The sequence below is a fragment of the Cervus elaphus genome, chromosome 13 (genome assembly GCF_910594005.1).
Source record: "Cervus elaphus chromosome 13, mCerEla1.1, whole genome shotgun sequence".
Classification (NCBI taxonomy): domain Eukaryota; kingdom Metazoa; phylum Chordata; class Mammalia; order Artiodactyla; family Cervidae; genus Cervus; species Cervus elaphus.
Window position 1 is genome coordinate 34,688,726 of NC_057827.1, and position 17,292 is coordinate 34,706,017.

The following is a 17,292-nucleotide window of genomic DNA, read 5'->3' on the forward strand; positions in this document are numbered from 1 at the left end:
TGCATGGCTAAGTCACTCAGTCAGGTCCGCCTCTTTGCGACTCCATGGAGTGTAGCCTGCCAGGCTCCTCTGTCCATGGAATTCTCCAGACAAGAATTCTGGACAATTCAGACAAGGGTTGCCGTGCCCTCCTCCAGGGGATCTTCCTGACCCAGGGATCGAACCACATCTCTCTCTTACATCTCCTGCATTGGCAAGTGGGTTCTTTATCACTCACGCCATCTGGGAAGAGCTTCAGGATTGGGAGAGGATATTTATCCTGGATTGATGTCTTGTAGGAAAACCAGTTTGCAATTAGAATGTAACTTATGGAAGGACCAGCCCTTTGAGTAACTTCCCTTTTAAGTAGTTAAAAATCACCCAAAACCTGAGTCTGTCTCCTTGTCTGTGTACAATCTGTTACTCTTTCCCAGAAGACTTCAAGGTGGTACTATAGTATCTGTTTGTAGAAAAGTATATTCTATTTACCTAATCCAGATTTTAAGAGGAAATCTTATACTCAGACATCCAAATGCTTTGGAATGTGCTCAGATTCAACAGACTGTGCAATTTAAATTTATAAAATAATAGCTCTGTTGATAAAAGCCAACAGTAGATGCCAGGCACTATTCCAAGGGTTTTACATGCATTAACTCATTTAGTTAGTTCTATTATTATTCCCATATTTTATGGGTGGAAAAAATGAGGACAAGGTTTATTATTAGAGACATAGCACAATGTATGGGAGAACACAGAGATAAAGTTTATTTATTTGAGGCAGAAATATACATCAGGAGAGGAGTATGGGTATCTTGAATGAGGGCTGCAGTAAGAGGTGATTTAAATCCTATATAGAGCAGGGGTCCCCAACTGTTAGAAGTGGGGCTGCACAGCAGGAGGTGAGTGGCAGGTGAGCAAATGGGAAGCTTCATCTGTGTTTACAGTCACTCCCCATTGCCCACATTGCCACCTGAGCTCTGCTTCCTGTCAGCTCAGCTGTGGCATTAGATTCTCACAGGAGCACCAACCCTAGTGTGAACTGTGCATGTGAGGGATCTAGGTCGTGTGCTCCTTATGAGAATCATCCTGAAACCATTTCACCCCACCACCCTGTGGAAAAACCATCTTCCATGAAACCGGTCCCTGGCGCCAGAAAGGTTGGGGACTGCTGTTACAAAAGACCATCCTTCTGGGTCTATGTTTATATTTGGTCAGTTACCTCCTCTTTTCACACCTGACTGGTCCTAGGACCCTCTCCAACATACGTGCACAACTTTTTGCTGAGATGGATCCCACTGCAGAGGCCTATGGGCTGTTCACACTTATTATGGGGTGGTGTCCCCTCCCCTTTAGTCCCCCAAGGAGCCTCCCTGCGCATGTGCAGACAGGGAAGTTTTCCTTGACCTCAGGAGTGGTCATCTTATCTCTTTACTTCAGCAGAGCTCAGCTTCAACCACTAGCTTTGTTCTTGGAGTGTCTGGGTGAGAACAAAGCTTCCGTTTTACTCCACTTGACAAATACCAGCTGTCCAGCCCAGGGGCCCATCTATCTCATACCTCATGACCACAGGCAGCCTCGGTCTGAGGTGTGTGGCCTCTCTCCTGTAGTGACCCGGTTGGGAAGAAGAGAGGGAGGCCTGGAAGAGTGAAGAAACAGCCTACCAGAGGAGAGGGAAATCTCGGGAGAAAGAAATCTGTGGGAAAGCTCTTGAGGTTATTTTAGACAAACCTAATTTTTGAGATTCCTAAAGCTGAAGTATATAGAGTTACCCTGGTTTTTACTAGGCTATTTAGTAGAAAGAGCTGTGGTTCAGCCTGGCTCTCTGCCATCTCCGTGTGATGCAGAAAAGTCACTTTGTCACTCTGGGCCCATTTCTTCATCTAAAAAAGAGAGAAATCCTGTCTATTGGTATCTGCCGTAAGTAATGATCAGAATCTGTGCACTGTTACTTTGAAGGGAAGTCTATCTCAGAGAAAGTTCTAAGGGCTTCCATCTTTAGATGAGCTTAGGAGGACTCTGGTTTGGCTCCTGAGTGTAACAAATTCCTACTATTCAATTATTTGTTTGCAGGGTACCACATTCACATGTTTTGTAGAACTCATGCTTGGAAATGCTGACGTCAGACTTCAAGACAGCTGAGCCCCACTAGACACCAGGAAAACCCATGGCCCTGGTTGCATCTTTCAACATGACCAATCCACAGTAAGTAGCACTGGGATCTGCTTTCTGCAGGTGCTGAGTTGGTATGTCTGGATAGGGGAAATAGCCAATAGCTCCTTCCCCAGCCCCGTAGAGATGGAGGGGCTCCAGGTGGTTTTGTCCTTGAGCCTGACATTAAAATAACTTGTTAAAATCTACTTTTTCTCTGAGTTGCCTTACTCTTGTCATCTCATTTTTTTAGTTCAAAAAGGCAGAGGAATTCTGCAATCCAAAACTGGGGTTGTAGGGACTAGCCTGGTGGTCCACTGTTTAAGACTGTGGTTCTATCGGGTTCGATCCCTCGTCAGGGAACTAAGATCCCACATGCCACACAGTGCAACCTAAAGACAAAACAAAACTGGGGTTGTAATCCCATTGCTAGTCCTGTGGAATTACTAATATCCCATCGGCCAAAACAAGTCTCTTGATTGAACACAGCATCAGAGGTGGGAAATATACTCTTCCTTTTGATGGGAAGCTGCAGAGTCACATGGCAAAGTGAGGGGTGCAGAAAGGAATCACTGATACATGTTGTCTACCATACTGTTCTTCTTACCCAAGACCAGGGACCAGTCCCAACACCCAGACCTTTACTCCTCCTAAAGGAGGCCTTGTCTCCTTCCGCTGAAAGGTGACCACATGAGGCGAGATGGTGCCGGGCCATGGTGCTATGACCATTAGCAGGAGGGGAAAAGAGAGCAAGAAAGTCAGAAAGACAGAAGTAGCTTATCCCACGCTTCTCAGGACCACTTCCTGTTAGTCTCAGAAACTCACCCCAGCCCTCCATGAACATCCCATGGATCAGAAAGCCCCGGTTCAGCAATCCATAGTTTCCAAAAGAAAAGAACAAATTCAGCCCAGTGTCGTCTAGTTTTGGGGGAACATCTGGAGGAGCCAGGATTCCCACATGAACAACCACACTTCTGTTCCAATTGTTGAGAAACACAGCAACTTCACATCCAGTGACTGTTCTGTCTGAAGATCTTGAGTCGTTTTGTAGTTGTCACACCATGATGAGTACCATTATCTGTGCTTGACAGGGAGCAAAGAACTAAGGTTTAAATAAGGCCCACAGAAGAGAACTTGGCACTGGAAATTACTGGGTGAATTCAGGTGGCTTAGGCCACCAACCTGTGGTGTTCAAGAAAAATCCCTGTTTTCCCTCAATTATCTGGATGATTCAAGCAAAAGAGAAGTAGGCAGATGCAGCTCTAGACTTTCCAGATCGCTGCTACTGTATATTATTGGGTAGCTTTCAGTAACTAATAATCTTGGTAGTTGGAAAAGCTTAGCATTTAGAACCATCCAGCCGAGTGTAGGGACTTCTCAATCCAGAGTCCCCCCACTTCCTCTTTCTCATATCCATGTCAGGTCATAGAGAAGGGATGGCACCTCTCTTTCACCTCGTCATGCCTCTGCTGGGGAAACTGAAGCCCCAGAATGCGGAGGCCCACAGAAGTCAGCACTGGAATCTGCACCTGAGCCCAAGAACAGTTTAACACAGACTGGGCTGTCACCTCAGCCTTACCACTGGCCTCTCAACGATCCTTGGATAGTTAATTCTTACTCCTCCTCACTGTTTGGCCAGAGGCATATGACCCAGCCCTTCAGATTCTACAGGATGAGCTAGGCTCAAAGATTTGTTGGGGAGACCAAAGACGGCACCCCAGGAGGTAAAAGCAAAATGATCCAGCTTACCCTCTCTTCACAGGGTAGCTGTTGGGGTTGGGAGGAAGAGTTCTTGGTTACCCAACACACTGCAGGATGTGTAGTCCCCTTTCCTATTGATATTGTTAGTGACCTCCTGTGGTCACTGAAGGTCACAGCCACAAATTCCTCCACCAATTGCTAAATACTGTGCTGGGTTGCTTGATAAACTGTTACAGGAGGTAGCCCTGCCCCGGGTTGAGATGCTCTGTAATAATAATAGAGTTGTGGGTTATTTGCAGGGCCCGTGGTGAGTCTGACAGTAACCTAGGATGAGACTCACAACCTCTCGAACATTTGATCTATTGATCCCCATTTCCTACTCTCAACCTTAAAAGAGCTGTAACAGAACTAGTGTGAGTAGGAACAGAATGGCATCCAGGACAGCTGGTCCCTCCTGTCCTCACGGCCTGAAGGCTCACTTGGCCCCTCCAGATCAGCCCCCTAAGCACCAGCAGTACATCCAGTTGTGAGCAAGCACCTCATTTCTCTATTGTGTACAGATGGTAGGACCATTACAAAGAAACCCAGGAGACAATTTACAAGAATATATTAATTACTCCAACATAAAGTCTGGTGACTGAGAAGCCTAAAAGTCTAAATCCTGGCTTTGCTGGTTGGCAGAGTTTCCATCTGGGTCTATACTTGCCCCCAAAGCTCATGTTTTCAGATGTGAGCACGCGTCTGCTTTTCCCCAGCTGATGAAGGAGATGGCACGGGTGGTGGGGTGGCCAGTGGGGAGGAACGAAAACTCACCCTCCTTTGCCCTCCTCCGCCCTCCTCCAGCACAGCAGTGATCCTGTGCCTACTCCCTCATCTCCTTGGGGAACAGAAATGTCATTTTGTTCTTGGGGGATGACTCTGTCCTGTTGCCGTCCTCCCCCACTCAGGCCTGCCACAGAAAGAGGACTTTCCGAAGTTGAGATCATCTCCCAACAAGTAGACGAAGAAACCAAGAGCATTGCTCCCGTGCAGCTGGTGAACTTTGCCTATCGCGACTTGCCGCTGGCTGCCGTCGACCTCTCCACAGCGGGCTCACAGCTCCTGTCAAATCTGGACGAAGATTACCAAAGAGAAGGGTAGGTGTGGGACCGCTGAGTAGCTAAGAAGTCTGTCACATTAACGCCCCAGGTTTCCATGGGTACCTCCAGGGAGGCAGCCCGAGATGAGAGATGCCAGATAGTCAAGAGACAATAAGTTCACATCAGGCCACATGGGCCCTCCTCCTCAGACATGGTTTCCTCAGAAAAAGGCTGTGGGCACAGAAAACATCAGTTGCTGTTGGACAACTCATTAAGTGAACATTTGCTTGGAACTCAGGGAATTATAGTATTTAAAGGCTGTTAAACTCCCTAAGGACCCATACAACTCTCAATCTGGACACCTAAGAATTGGGAAACCCACAGGATAAGTGAGTCACCCAGGGGGTCAGAGCCCATAAGGAATGGATTTAAACTGTACTTTCCTTATATCCAGCTTCCCAGGTGGCTCAGTTGTAAAGAATCAGCCTGCCAAGCAGGAAACACAGGTTCAATCCCTGGGTCGGAAAGATGCCCCAGAGAAGGAACTGGCAACCCACTCTGGTATTCTCGTTTGGGAAATCCCATGGACAGAGGAGCCTGGCGGGCTACAGTTCATAGGATCACAAGAGTTGGACATGACTTAGCCACTAAACAGTGTTCTCTCACCAGGGACGGGATCAGGAAGAGAGCATTCTGTGTGCGGGAACACGCTAAGGGCAGAAGGGAATTTAGCAGCATTCAGCCAGGAGCTTTGCAGCCCTTAGCCGCTCCTTTTCTGGTGGCCTCTGATACAGAGAGAGTGGTCCCTACCTACTTTTACTTAGCTGGTCAATCAGATTGGACATCTTTTTTCAATCTGGGCATGGGAGACACAGCAGTGAAACCCTCAGTTTACATGGGGGAAGCAAAAGGTCAGGAACAGGTCCTGGGGTCACAGGGGGTCCGACTTTCCCCAGCCCCACCCTGTGGCTCTTAGATACAGGCTTTTAAACACTGGCCCCGAGCTTGGGAGCCAGTTGTGGGCTATTCTCCTTCCCTGGGTGCCGCTGGTATTTTTGGAACACGCCGACTGCTTTGAATATAAAAACTAAGGGTTGCCAGGTTATTTTAGAAGCAAATGAGAAGCCTTAGCTACAGTTAAATTTGCAGAGCTCGGATTCCCCGCGCGGATTTACGAAGGGGCTCCCGGCCTTCCCGAGGTAAATTGCCCAATAATTGTGAAACCATACATACGCCTTGTGCAAAAACTTCACCCCAGTGGCTTTCTCTGAAAATATAATCTTCTCCAAGGACTGTGCTTCGAGTCAGCAGGACACTGGAAACGGATAGGCAAAAGGGCTGGAAATAGTTCGCGATGCCTCGCGGACGGCGGCGCCATCCTCTGAGCACGGGCTGCACGCTCTGACCACAGGGTCTTCTCCAGGTCTCCAGGTCCTGGCCTCCGCCAGTGACATTGGCGGTCGAGCCTTCCCTGCGCCCCCGGTTCCCGTGTCACTGCCCTCTGGCGGTCAAAATTGATAGTACACTCTGGTTCCCGCCGCGGTTCTCAGGGACTCATTGCCCACCTCACTTGCACCAGCGTTAGCTTCTTTTCAAGTTTACAGTCTGAAGGCAAGAAGAGGGAAGGATCCTCGCGGGTCCTGGTTCCGGACCATGTCCACGGTCTGCACCCTGTGGGCGCATGCACTGCAGAGGTCCAGGCTATGGGGCACCACTCCTTCGCTTGAATTGGAGAAGGCAGTGTCCCCGCTTTGTCATTCCATTGACTTCTGAATCAGGCTTCTGCAAGGTTTCTTCTGAGCAGGGAGAATACAAATAGGATGCCTGCAAGGCAAAGAGGCTCTTGATTTGATTTGAGTCTCCAGGTGCGCCCTGGAACGCTGCTTCTGTTGAGTAAATAGGAAGCAGCCTGGCAGAAGGGATTTGCTTCCCCGCTGGAGTTCTCCGCAGGGGGCTCCGTTGGCAGCCAGAGGGCTTCCTGGAGGAAGGAAGAGCAGGTACAGGACACCAGCCAGAGCCCGAGGAAGCAGAACCAAAGCACACTGTGAAGGGGGGAAAGGCTCTCCTCACAGGCTTCTTCTTGGCTCTTGCTGTACTTCCTGGGGTTTTCCCATAATTTCCAACCTGGCCTTTTCTGAAACGATGCAAAACAACATGATTTCTAGGTCTTTGAAAAGCTTTTCTGTAAGTCTTGTCAAATACACCTCTTCCTACTAAGTGAACTGTTATATATAGGAATGAATATTTTCTGTAAGAAGTGATGGGACCTCAGAGTACCCAGCAAGGGGGTGCCCAGTGACCCAGCCACCTTGCCATTCACTGCTTTTGAGTTCAATGGTATTTCAGTGCTTTTAAGTTCCCCAGAATCTGCGAATATTAGAGCTGGAGGAAAAAAAATTCTTAGGACGTGTGTATTCTAAATACTCTAACAGGATGCCCGAGTCCAGGGAGTGGAAGGAGCTTGCCCAAGGTCACACAGTGACTTGAGACGAGACAAAGATAGAGCCTTGGCTCCTGATCCAGGCTGGCACTATGGGCTTCTGGTTTGTCATCTGTCCCTTTAGAAAATCACGTTGTAACTGTGGTGTTAGCCTACATTGCACATGTGATACCACTCTTCGGCTCTACTGTCAAAAGTGTGCAGTCACTGAAATGTCGGTAAACCCCTAGGCAAAGATGGAAAAGATTCATCTCTGTCAAGCGCCTTGACTTTCCTAACAGACCTTTGTCCTTCTCACGTATCTGCCTGATGGAGCTTAAACTGCAGAGCTCTCTGCTGTCCACCCTCTTTGCTTCCATACCCAGACTGCCTGGGGCTCAGGTGGGAAGGTCAGACACCTGGGCAGATTGGCACTGTCTTAGTTTGGTGGGGCTGCCATAACAAAGGACCACAGACCAGACAGCTGAAACACAGATATTTATTTTTTCACAGTCCTGGTACTGGGAAGTCCAAGATGCAGGGTCAGTGGCTGGTGGGGGCTCTCTCTTTGGGTTACAGACAGCTGCTTTTTCGCTGTGCTCTCAAATGGCCATTCCTTGTTCTGTATGAGTGGAGAGACTGAGCTCGTCTCTTCCTCTTCTTATAAGGGCTCTAATCCCATCATGGGGGCCCAACCCTGACCTCATCTAAACCTAATTGCCTCCCAGAAGCCCCACCTCCAAATACAGTCACAACCTGCAGTACTGGGGGGCTGGCCAGTGTTTAGGGCTTCAGCATTTGATTTGGGGGGTGGGGTGGGGGAGAAGGACTCATTCCACCTGTAGCAGCATTCCCCAGACTCATGATCTGCAGTCTCAGCTTGCTTCTCAGTTTTGCCTGACAGTCCTCTGTTGTCCTGGTGACCTTTCACTCCTGGTCCCCAGATGGCTATTTCAGATTCCTCCCATTTCCCCCAAGCCGGCTCTTGCCCCCAGAAGATGACCTCATCTCCTCCTTCCCTCAGGAAGTAGAAATAGTCACAGACGAACTGCATCCCACCCCCTCTGTCCCTTGCATCCTCCCTTCTAGGGCCCACCTTACCTCTGAGTGCTGATTCCCCTCCCCTCACACCTTTTCATGAACTTTGCTGCCTCAGTTACATCTTCACTCTGACTCATCACACACTCAGGTCTCTCACATCCTCCCCCAACTCCACGTCCCATTTGCTGCTACCATCTCTCTCTTCCCGTTTGCAGCCAAACTTCTTAAAAGCTTCATCTCCACTTGCCATGCCCCCTCTGCTCCCTCCCGTTCATTCCTTGGTCTCCTGCAGTCCAGCTTCAGCCCTGTCTGCAGGGCAACTCTCCTCAAGATCATCAACAGCCTCCATGTTGCCAAGATCTTTTCATTGTCCTCTGTCCAGCATTTGAGACTGTCAGCCACTCCCCCATCTTGAAACACCATCTCCTGCTGCCCTATCACACTCTCCCTACCCCTTTGGCTGTCCATTCGAGGCCTTTTAAAACTTGTTCTTTCTCTGCTTGGTCCTTGAATGTTGGGGTCCTTCATTTTCTGAATTTGGCCATTTTCACTCTACTAATTCTATCCAATAGGTAAGTGCATCCACCCCCATGACTGAAATTAACGTTCTTCAACTTATAGCTTTCAAAGCCACATCTCAAACACAGTTCTCTTCCTTTCTCTCTCTCTCTCTCTCTCTCAAACTCCTGGCTCACATACAATTATTTCCTGGACATCTTCACAGGATCCCAGATACACATATAATCCTAACAAGTGTCTGTGGAATTATCTGTTCTTCTATCTCTGAGTGGACTGAATATTTAAGAAATGTTCTAGTCTCCACCCAAATCATTGCTTAAAATAGTTTTTTTTTTTTTGGTGGAAGCTCTTAAATCCAGCCTGAGGAGCCATTACCTACCCAGTCAGGACTTCTGGCCATCTCAAACCCAACAGGACCCACAACTGAACTGTCTTCTCCCAAAAAGGAATTCTATCTGGTCCCAGTCAGTGGATCTCGACCTACCTGGATGTCCTCCCCAGCCCATTACCAGAATGAGTCACACACTTTGACTCATTTACAATGGCCCTCAGCCCCCTTCCTGCCTCGACAGGAGCCAGTGGTTTCCAAGACACCTACGCTCCACGAAGCCAGTCAGTCAGGCACAGTCACTGTTGGAACTGTGTCCTTCTTCCTCCCCTGCTCTGGCTCCCTCTTGTCCACGTCCATTGCCGACGAAGCCACTGCCGCCAACAGTGTACATTGTGGGAATGCTAGTGCCCAGTTCGGGGGCTTCAGAAACCAGAAGGCCACAGGATACCCAAGCAGGGTAGGGATGAAAAGCCTTCCCTCCCCCCAGACTCTGTACCAAGCTATCCATGAGCCCAAACCACTCTGGTCCTATTTGCTTCTGGCTTTCACTTCTCTTCACCCAGGTCTCCAATTCAATCCAAGGGGCCGCACTGGCACATCATGCCAACTACACCACCACCATCATCCTTGCCCTCCCTGCATCTTCCCCCCAGCCATGCACTTCCTCCTTCAATAGTGATAAAACACAAATCTGCGTGCATGTCTGCAGATGTGAGCAGACACTTAGAGGAGAGGGAGGGGAACAGAGGAGCTGCCTGGGCATGTTCTGAGCCCCAGCTGAGCTGCCACAATGACCCACTCCATAAGTGCCTGGAGCCAGGGCAGCTTTGAGGTTGGTCCAGACCCTCAACAATAGTGACAAGGACCAGATTCCTTCCGTCTGTCAGCAGTGTTGGCTTCATCCTGATGCTGTAAGGTTCTCCTTATTTTGTGAGAGAGCTGCCATGGTTATCTGGCCACATCGTCTTCATACATACCTGGCAAGAGAAAGAATGGCTGCCCATCATTCTCTTTCAAGAGCAACAAACTTTCCCAGAATTCTTTAGCTGCTCTCTCCTCATGTCTCATTGGCTAGAATTGGGTCACATGGTAAGGGATATGGGAATCCACAGCCCAATCAGGGCCACCCCTTGAACTTTGTCATTTCCTGAAATACATTGATGTTACCCAATGGGCCAAGAGTAGGATGGATATTGGAGAATTGTCCGCAATACACCACAGCCTGTAAGGAACCCAAGCCTTCATTCATAGCTTTTGATCCAGAATGAGAACTTTCCTTTTTCCTTTATAGTCATCATTGGATTTGGAAAAGAACTAGAAACATGTCTGCCTTCTCAGACTGTTTCTTCAGTAACTTGCTTGACTTGATTATTTCACTTGGAGGCAGTTTGACTTGTGTCCACGATCCCAGTGTTTCCCTTTGTGTTTCCATGTAACCAGAGCCCCGTCTGGGCCTGCTTCCCTTTGGGACATCACCCCATTAAACAGTGGGAACGTGAGATACAGAGCTGCTTCTTGGTGAACCAGCTGTCCCCCTTTAGAAGAGGGCCACTGGGTTTGTAGGTGGCTAACTCATGGCACAGACTGGCAGTTCTGCCTTTTCTTAACCAGCTTCACTACACTGAAGGCCTGCTTGGTTTGCAGGGTCTGGGCTAGCTAGACAGGAGGTCACAGAAGACAGAAAATTCAGAGAAGCCCAGAGTCTCCACCCTCAGGAGGCGCACAGCCCAAAGGAAAAGTGATGGTGACAACATATGTGGTAGGAAGGCAGTGAAAGCAAGGGCTGTCACCCCCGTTTATAGAGGAGACTCTGTGGCCCTCCAGAGAGAGAGTGCTCCCCTTCTTTTGGTGAAAAGCAAGGGCAGGGAGAGTTATGGGAGAGTAGGCAGGATCGTCTTTGTCAAAATATCAAAACTAAGAAATGAAAAATATTCAGCCTTTTGTAATTATTTATGTTTTAGTGTTCTACAGGGTCTGACCTGGTTGGTCAGGGCCAGACCTCTAGATGGGAGAAGCTTGGAGGAAGGCTTGTAGACAGAAAGGGACATTGCTTGGAGATGATGCCAATGACACATTTCTGAAATAACTGCAACTTCACAGTCAGAGGAAGAAAACCTAATAGTTTTTGAGATGTCAGGTTAGGAAAAGAAGACAGGGCCAATATAGCAACATCTTTAAATAACGACTGAAATAATTTTAGACATGCCAGCAAACAAAGGCTGGAGGCAAAGAGGGAGGAGGAGAGGTACCCCCTGATCCATGACCCCATATTCCCTTCTCTCTCCCCACACTCTGTAGTCCAAGGACCACCCCATCCAGAAAGTCTTCTGTCCCCCAGCCCACCCAGGCCAGGGTCTCACCTCCCTGCACCGTAACCCCTGACCTACTTCTGTCTCAGCACTCATGACACTAAACTCTGCCCTACTCTCCAGCCTCCCCATGGTACTGGATTAAGTGCTCCCTCAGGACAGAGATCAGATCCTTTGAGCCTTGGAGCACAGAGGGGTGTTGATTAAATGAAGGAATGACCTGAGTGAGTAAATGGGTGGATGAGGCTGTGTTAAGATAAAATTAGAAGAGAAGGGGAAGCCCAGTTTTATTTGGGGAGAGGTGGAGGCTAGTCCCAGACCTATGTGGGGTCCAGAAAGAATCACAGGAAGGGACCAGGATTCTCATGCTTCAGAACTCAAGGCCATGGTCTGTGACTAGCCCACCTCTGAGCATCCCTGCTAATTCCACAGCCCCTCCACAAAATCATTCTAAGAGAAATAAATCAGACTTGCCTCAGAACCTTGCCCACTTGAGCTAGTATACTCTTAGCATCCTTTCAGAAAAAGAAACAGTTTTTTTGGGGTTCTGGGTTAAAAGGCAGTTCTGTCTGTGCCATGACCTTGCAAGTGCAAAGTCTAAAAGTTCTGTATCATGTGGCTTGTAAAGCTTGAGTCATCATATTTCCCTCAAGGAAGAAAAAACGTTAAAAAGAGTTTCCTTAATCCATTTTCTCAATGCCAGTGAGATTTGTCTATAATAAAACTCCATCCCTTCCTTTGACACACTAGCTGTCCCTAAACCCAACCTGACATTGTGACCCATGACTCTATATTTTTAGTAGTCTCAGGCTTCCATGAGGGTTCTTGATGCCCCAAACAGGGAATAGAGGTTTAATTCAGATTAAAAAAGTATTTTCTTGTAATAACAGTTAACCTGTTTCCTGTAGTCCAAGAATTGCAAAGATTTTATATTTATTAGGAAGGTGGTAAGTTCACCTATATTTCGCAGCAAAATAAAACTTTTTCCCCACCTGAGTAGGGCCAGGGTGTACAGCTGCTAGTGACCACTAGGTGGCGGCAGAGTGCCTCTGACCATCTTTGCGGGGTGCCTGAGAGCTGCCTTTGGCGGGGGGGGGGGGGGGGGGGGGGGGGGGGGGTGGCGCGGGGGGGGGGGCGCGGAGGGGGGCCGCGGAGGGCGGGGTGAGGACATAAACCCAAGTCCAGGTCCCCAAGGAAAGTGAGCTGGATTTATGGGGCTTGGGGGGCCCCCAGTCATCTGTGGAGGCACTTGAGATCTGAACTTTGGCCAAAGAGAAGAGGGAGCTGGCTGACCCGGGGTTTGCCAAGCCACAGCTCAGAGCCACAGAGAGCTGGACGGGGAAGTGGGGAGGGAATGCTTGAAAATTGTAGCCCCCTTGTTAACCTCCTGGGTAGGAAGCTGACCTCATCCAGGCAGCCCTGTCCGCAAAGCTTGGCACAAAAAAAGACTCTTGGACTTTTGGCCAGTTCCTGCATTAAGGACTCGGGAGGTGAGAGAGTCTTGTGGCCACTTACTTGGTCCAGCAGCACCCCACTCTCTCACCGAGTAGGCTAGGACCCCGTGGCAGCCCTTCAGAGGCGTGTGGACAGTGTCCCAAGTCCCCCAAGTAGCGGGTCGATGGTTTGTGTTGGTCATTGTTTTCCCAGATGGGGGTTGATGACTTGTCAAGCAGGGTGACAGCTCCTGGGCTGGGCTCTTGCCACCGCACCCTGCTGTCTTTCCCAGAGCTGGCATTTCCCAGGATGCAAGATATCTGAGATTCTGGAGCAAGCACATGTCAGACTCCCAGGACCCCAGCTGCACACCGCCCTCCACCCCAAGGTGGTGGGGCTCACCTTTAACTCTGATTGCAGCGCTGAAGCTGCTCTAGGGGGAGCTTCAGTTTCTTCAGTCCCCCCGAGGACTGAGAGAGTCACCTCTCACCTCCGACCTGAGAGTCTCCGTGACTGCAGCGAGTCATGTGCGCGCATTTCTGGGCGTGTGTGCTGCTGTGGCTTGCCTCTTGCGATTGTGTGCAGGAACACGGGGGCTGCTTGACAGCGCTTTTCCTGCTGTCCCGGGTCTCCCTGTGAGAGCGAGGAAGAGGCACAGGTGTGTCCCTGTGGCTGTAGGACTGATGGTTCTCAGAGGAGGTTTGATTTTTTGAACAAGTTCTTCACATGTAAGCCCATTTCCCGCTCCTGCTTTCTCCTCTTCCTTTGCATGTTCAGCTTTTCGGGGTAGTCTAGGACTAAGAGCTCATGGCGGAGTCAGAATTAACTTATAAGGCTGCAGATTCCATATAGATGAATGCCCTGAGTGCCCTCAGTACAGTGCCTGGCACTTAGTGGGCATGTACTAAGTATGAGCAGGATGGAATGGATGTGGAAACTACCCACATTTAGATGATAAATTGCTTTTCTAATGTCCACACACCTAAATCATAGAAGATATGAATGGTATAGTAAGCATTACATTATAGATTTTACATATTATTTTTAATATTTTAGTATAACACTCCTGCAATAAAATAGCAGTTTTCCCATTTGGGAGCTAAGAAACTAAGGCTCAAAGATTATACTCAGATTTCAGGCAGTGGTGGGGCTGCAGTTAGTACCAAAACCTAGACAGATGGAAAAGTCTGGCTTTCCCCACTGTTTGTCAACAGAGGGAAAAAAATTAAAGGAATTGTCTTTTAAAACTACTAGATGAGTTAACATTTTTTAAGTGCTCAGAGTGGCATATGTATATAGTAAATGCCTTATAAGTGTTTGTTAAATCAGTACAAATAAAACCCAGGGCAATGCCAGAAGTTGGATTTTAAGTCAGCTTCGTGGCTTACTCTGACAGCAATTTAATCCTCTGGAGTGAATACAGTAAAGAAAAGTGGGGCCACTGGATGGTCTGCTGATGAAATCACCACCAAGTCTGGGGCACCCAAGCCACCAGGGTCTAGCAACACAGAATTAGAGTATCTCAGGGCCTGCGGGCGTGGGGGCGGATCTCAGACTGCCCAGTCCCAGGCTTTAAACTTGGATCCCAGGTGTCCTTAGAAGATCTAGTAGTGAGATTCAAGGGGTCCATGCACCCCTTGGAATGCTGTGCACACTGCTGTGGTTTTGTGCATTGTTTGGGCTGCAGGGCCAAGGTTTTCATGCCTCAGAGAGCTCTGCAAGCCAGAAGGTTCAGTGCTCTGGTCAAGTAGAGCCTCCCAAGGCTGGAGTTGAGGTAGGGTGGGGAGGCCCAGTGCCCCAGACTTCATTAAGGCCTCAACTTCAACCCCTTTCTTTGGGGACTTGGTGGATGAATATCCCCACGCAGTAGGATATGTAGCCATCTGGTCTGGCCACTCGCAGAGAAACAGGCTCTTCTGTGATCTTCCACCTCCTCCGGGGACACCGTGGCTGTCCACAGCCTGTGAGCACCTGTTCAGATAGCTTGGAGGTCTCCACAATCCCCATACCCTAGTCACTGCCCCTCCCCCATCGTGCATCCTCCCAGCTACACCAGCCTGGCAGCCACGCTGTGGATTGCCAGGGTGGGAGAAGCCAGACCCCCCAGGAGCAAACACAGCCCCTGCCGTCCTGGCAGCACACAGCTCTGCTCTGCCTTTCAGAACAGGGCTGTTTCGGTGCCAGGCTTGGGAACACGGCCTGATGGAGCAGTGACCTGGAGCCGCCTCCTTCTGGGCCACTCACGTGGCCTGACCTCATATGAAGGTCCCATCAGAAACTTGCCAGAGTTCATTCTCACATTCTAAAAGTTATTCTTTCAAACTTTTATCAAGACACCTAAGTATATAAAGTGGAAGCAGTAAGGATACTCACCTCCCCTCCCGCTCCAGGGTTTCTCTGAGGTCTCAGGAGTGACTGGTGGACCCTCACAGTAGGACACACGCCTAACTGCCAGGAGATGCCATCTGCTTGTTGGTATTTACAGACTTTGGCAGCCCAAGCCGGCCTCCTGGAGCTGTCCCCTCACTGTCACTGCACCAAGATAGGAAATTGAGAGACGCCTGCCCTCTGGTGGTGTTCCTGGGGATAACACCACCCTGAAAACCCACTCCAGGGCTTTGATGGACAGGACTGGAAGCTCAAGAGATGGAGGAAAGTATCTTCTCTAATTAAAGAGTCAATGCTGATTTCCCTTTTGGCCCATGCAACCCCTTGAGTCATTATTTAATCAGGGACATTATGAAGCTGGAAAGATTCTATTTTTCTGCTAAGACACAGTCTCCTAGGAATGTCTGAATCATTTGAGTCTCAGAGGACATTTTATCAGCAGCTTGGGATTTCCAAACACTGGGGCAGCCAGGAAGTCTGCTGCTTCAGCCCAGCCTCCATCCTGGAGCCTTGGGGCCCACGGTCCTGCTCTTCATGGAGCTGGAAGTCCAGAGCCTGCTCGGACTCTGGCTTCAGCCTTAGGTCTGGGCTAAGGAAGCCCTCGATGCCCCTGAAGACACACACCCAGTCTCAGTGAGAGTCAGCACACTTTCTTGCTCCCCAGGGGGGCTGCCTGCTTCGCCATCTCCTCAGTGCTGGGTCCTGCGCCCCAGCCCCAGGGACTGGCTAGGGACCTGCTTGCCTTTACTGCCTCATCTCTTCTGCACCCAGACTCCCCTGACCATGCCCTGCCCACCTCCTGAGCTGCCCAGTCACCCAGATCACCCAGGATCTCACTGGAATGCAGACACTCATCCCATGGGTGTGGGGAGGCCCAAGAGTCTGTGTTTCCAGCAAGCCCCAGGTGATGCTGCTGCTGCTGGTTCCCAGAGCCCACTGGGCATCAGGGACCAAAGACAGTGGTTTTCAAGTTCAACTGCACTTTGTGAAAGTGTTAGTCGCTCAACTGCATCTCACTCTTTGTGACCCCATGGACTGTAGCCCACCAGGCTTCTCTGTCCATGGGATTATCCAGGCAAGACTACTGGAATGGGTTGCCATTGCCTCCTCCAGGGGATCTTCCAAGGAGATAAAAAAAATACTAAGGCCTGAGTCCCACCCTAGAGGCTGTGGTTTGAATGATGTGGTGTGTGGCCCAGGCACTGGGATGTTTTTAAGCTGTCTTAGTGGTCCTGGGACCAGCCAAGGCTGAGAGTCATCAAGCTGGATGCAGACTGCAGCCTCCCTGCACCAGGCAACCACTACTCAGCAGCTACTGGATCCCTGGATGCTGTCCTTTCCTTGACGGGTGGTCTCCCTCCACCTGCTGCAGCTGAGTCCACCCCCATGTGTATTGCCCTGGGGTTCACATAGAGCATGTGTGAATCACATTTCTTGAACTTGTGCAAAAAGAGGGGTTGCAGGAAGTCACCCCCAGATAAACATGGTTGAGGGACTGGTAGCTGAAGGCAGAGCAGGGGCTGGGGGAACCTGTGGGCTGGAACAGGAGCGGAAGCACAGGACTGAGGCAGTCTTGGGCTCTGTTTTGCAACTGCCCTGGATTCTCTGGGGCTTCCCAAGGTGGCTCAGATGGTAAATAATCTACCTGCAATGCAGGAGACACAGGTTCAATCCCTGGGTTGGGAAGATCCCCTGGAGAAGGGAATGGCAACCCACTCCAGTATTCTTGCTTGGAGAATTTCTTGGTCAGAGGATCCTGGCAGGCGATACAGTCTATGGGGTCGCAGAGTCGGACATAACTGAGCGACTAACACTTACACTTGGGGTTCTTTAGGAACTGATTTGTTGCCCCAAGGGCTGTGGGAATGCCTGCCGCAGCCACCCCGAGTGGGTTAAATAAACTGCCCCCAGCCTAAAGGGGGGAGCCCCACCTCCCCCACCCCC

General features: G+C 49.7%; 1 protein-coding gene across 4 annotated transcripts in view; it reads left to right on the forward strand.

Moving 5' to 3' along the window:
- Positions 1–17,292, forward strand: part of TMEM266 (transmembrane protein 266) — a 123,557-nt gene that overhangs the window by 54,278 nt on the left and 51,987 nt on the right. For 2 of the 4 annotated variants that reach the window (XM_043921847.1, XM_043921848.1), the window contains exons 2-3: positions 2,050–2,181; positions 4,776–4,964. In XM_043921847.1, coding sequence (XP_043777782.1) covers positions 2,144–2,181; positions 4,776–4,964 — 227 coding nt within the window. In that variant the 5' untranslated portion in view covers positions 2,050–2,143. Of the gene's footprint in view, positions 1–2,045; positions 2,182–4,775; positions 4,965–17,292 lie in introns of those variants that run through there. The other 2 variants (XM_043921849.1, XM_043921850.1) reach the window with 2 other exon arrangements.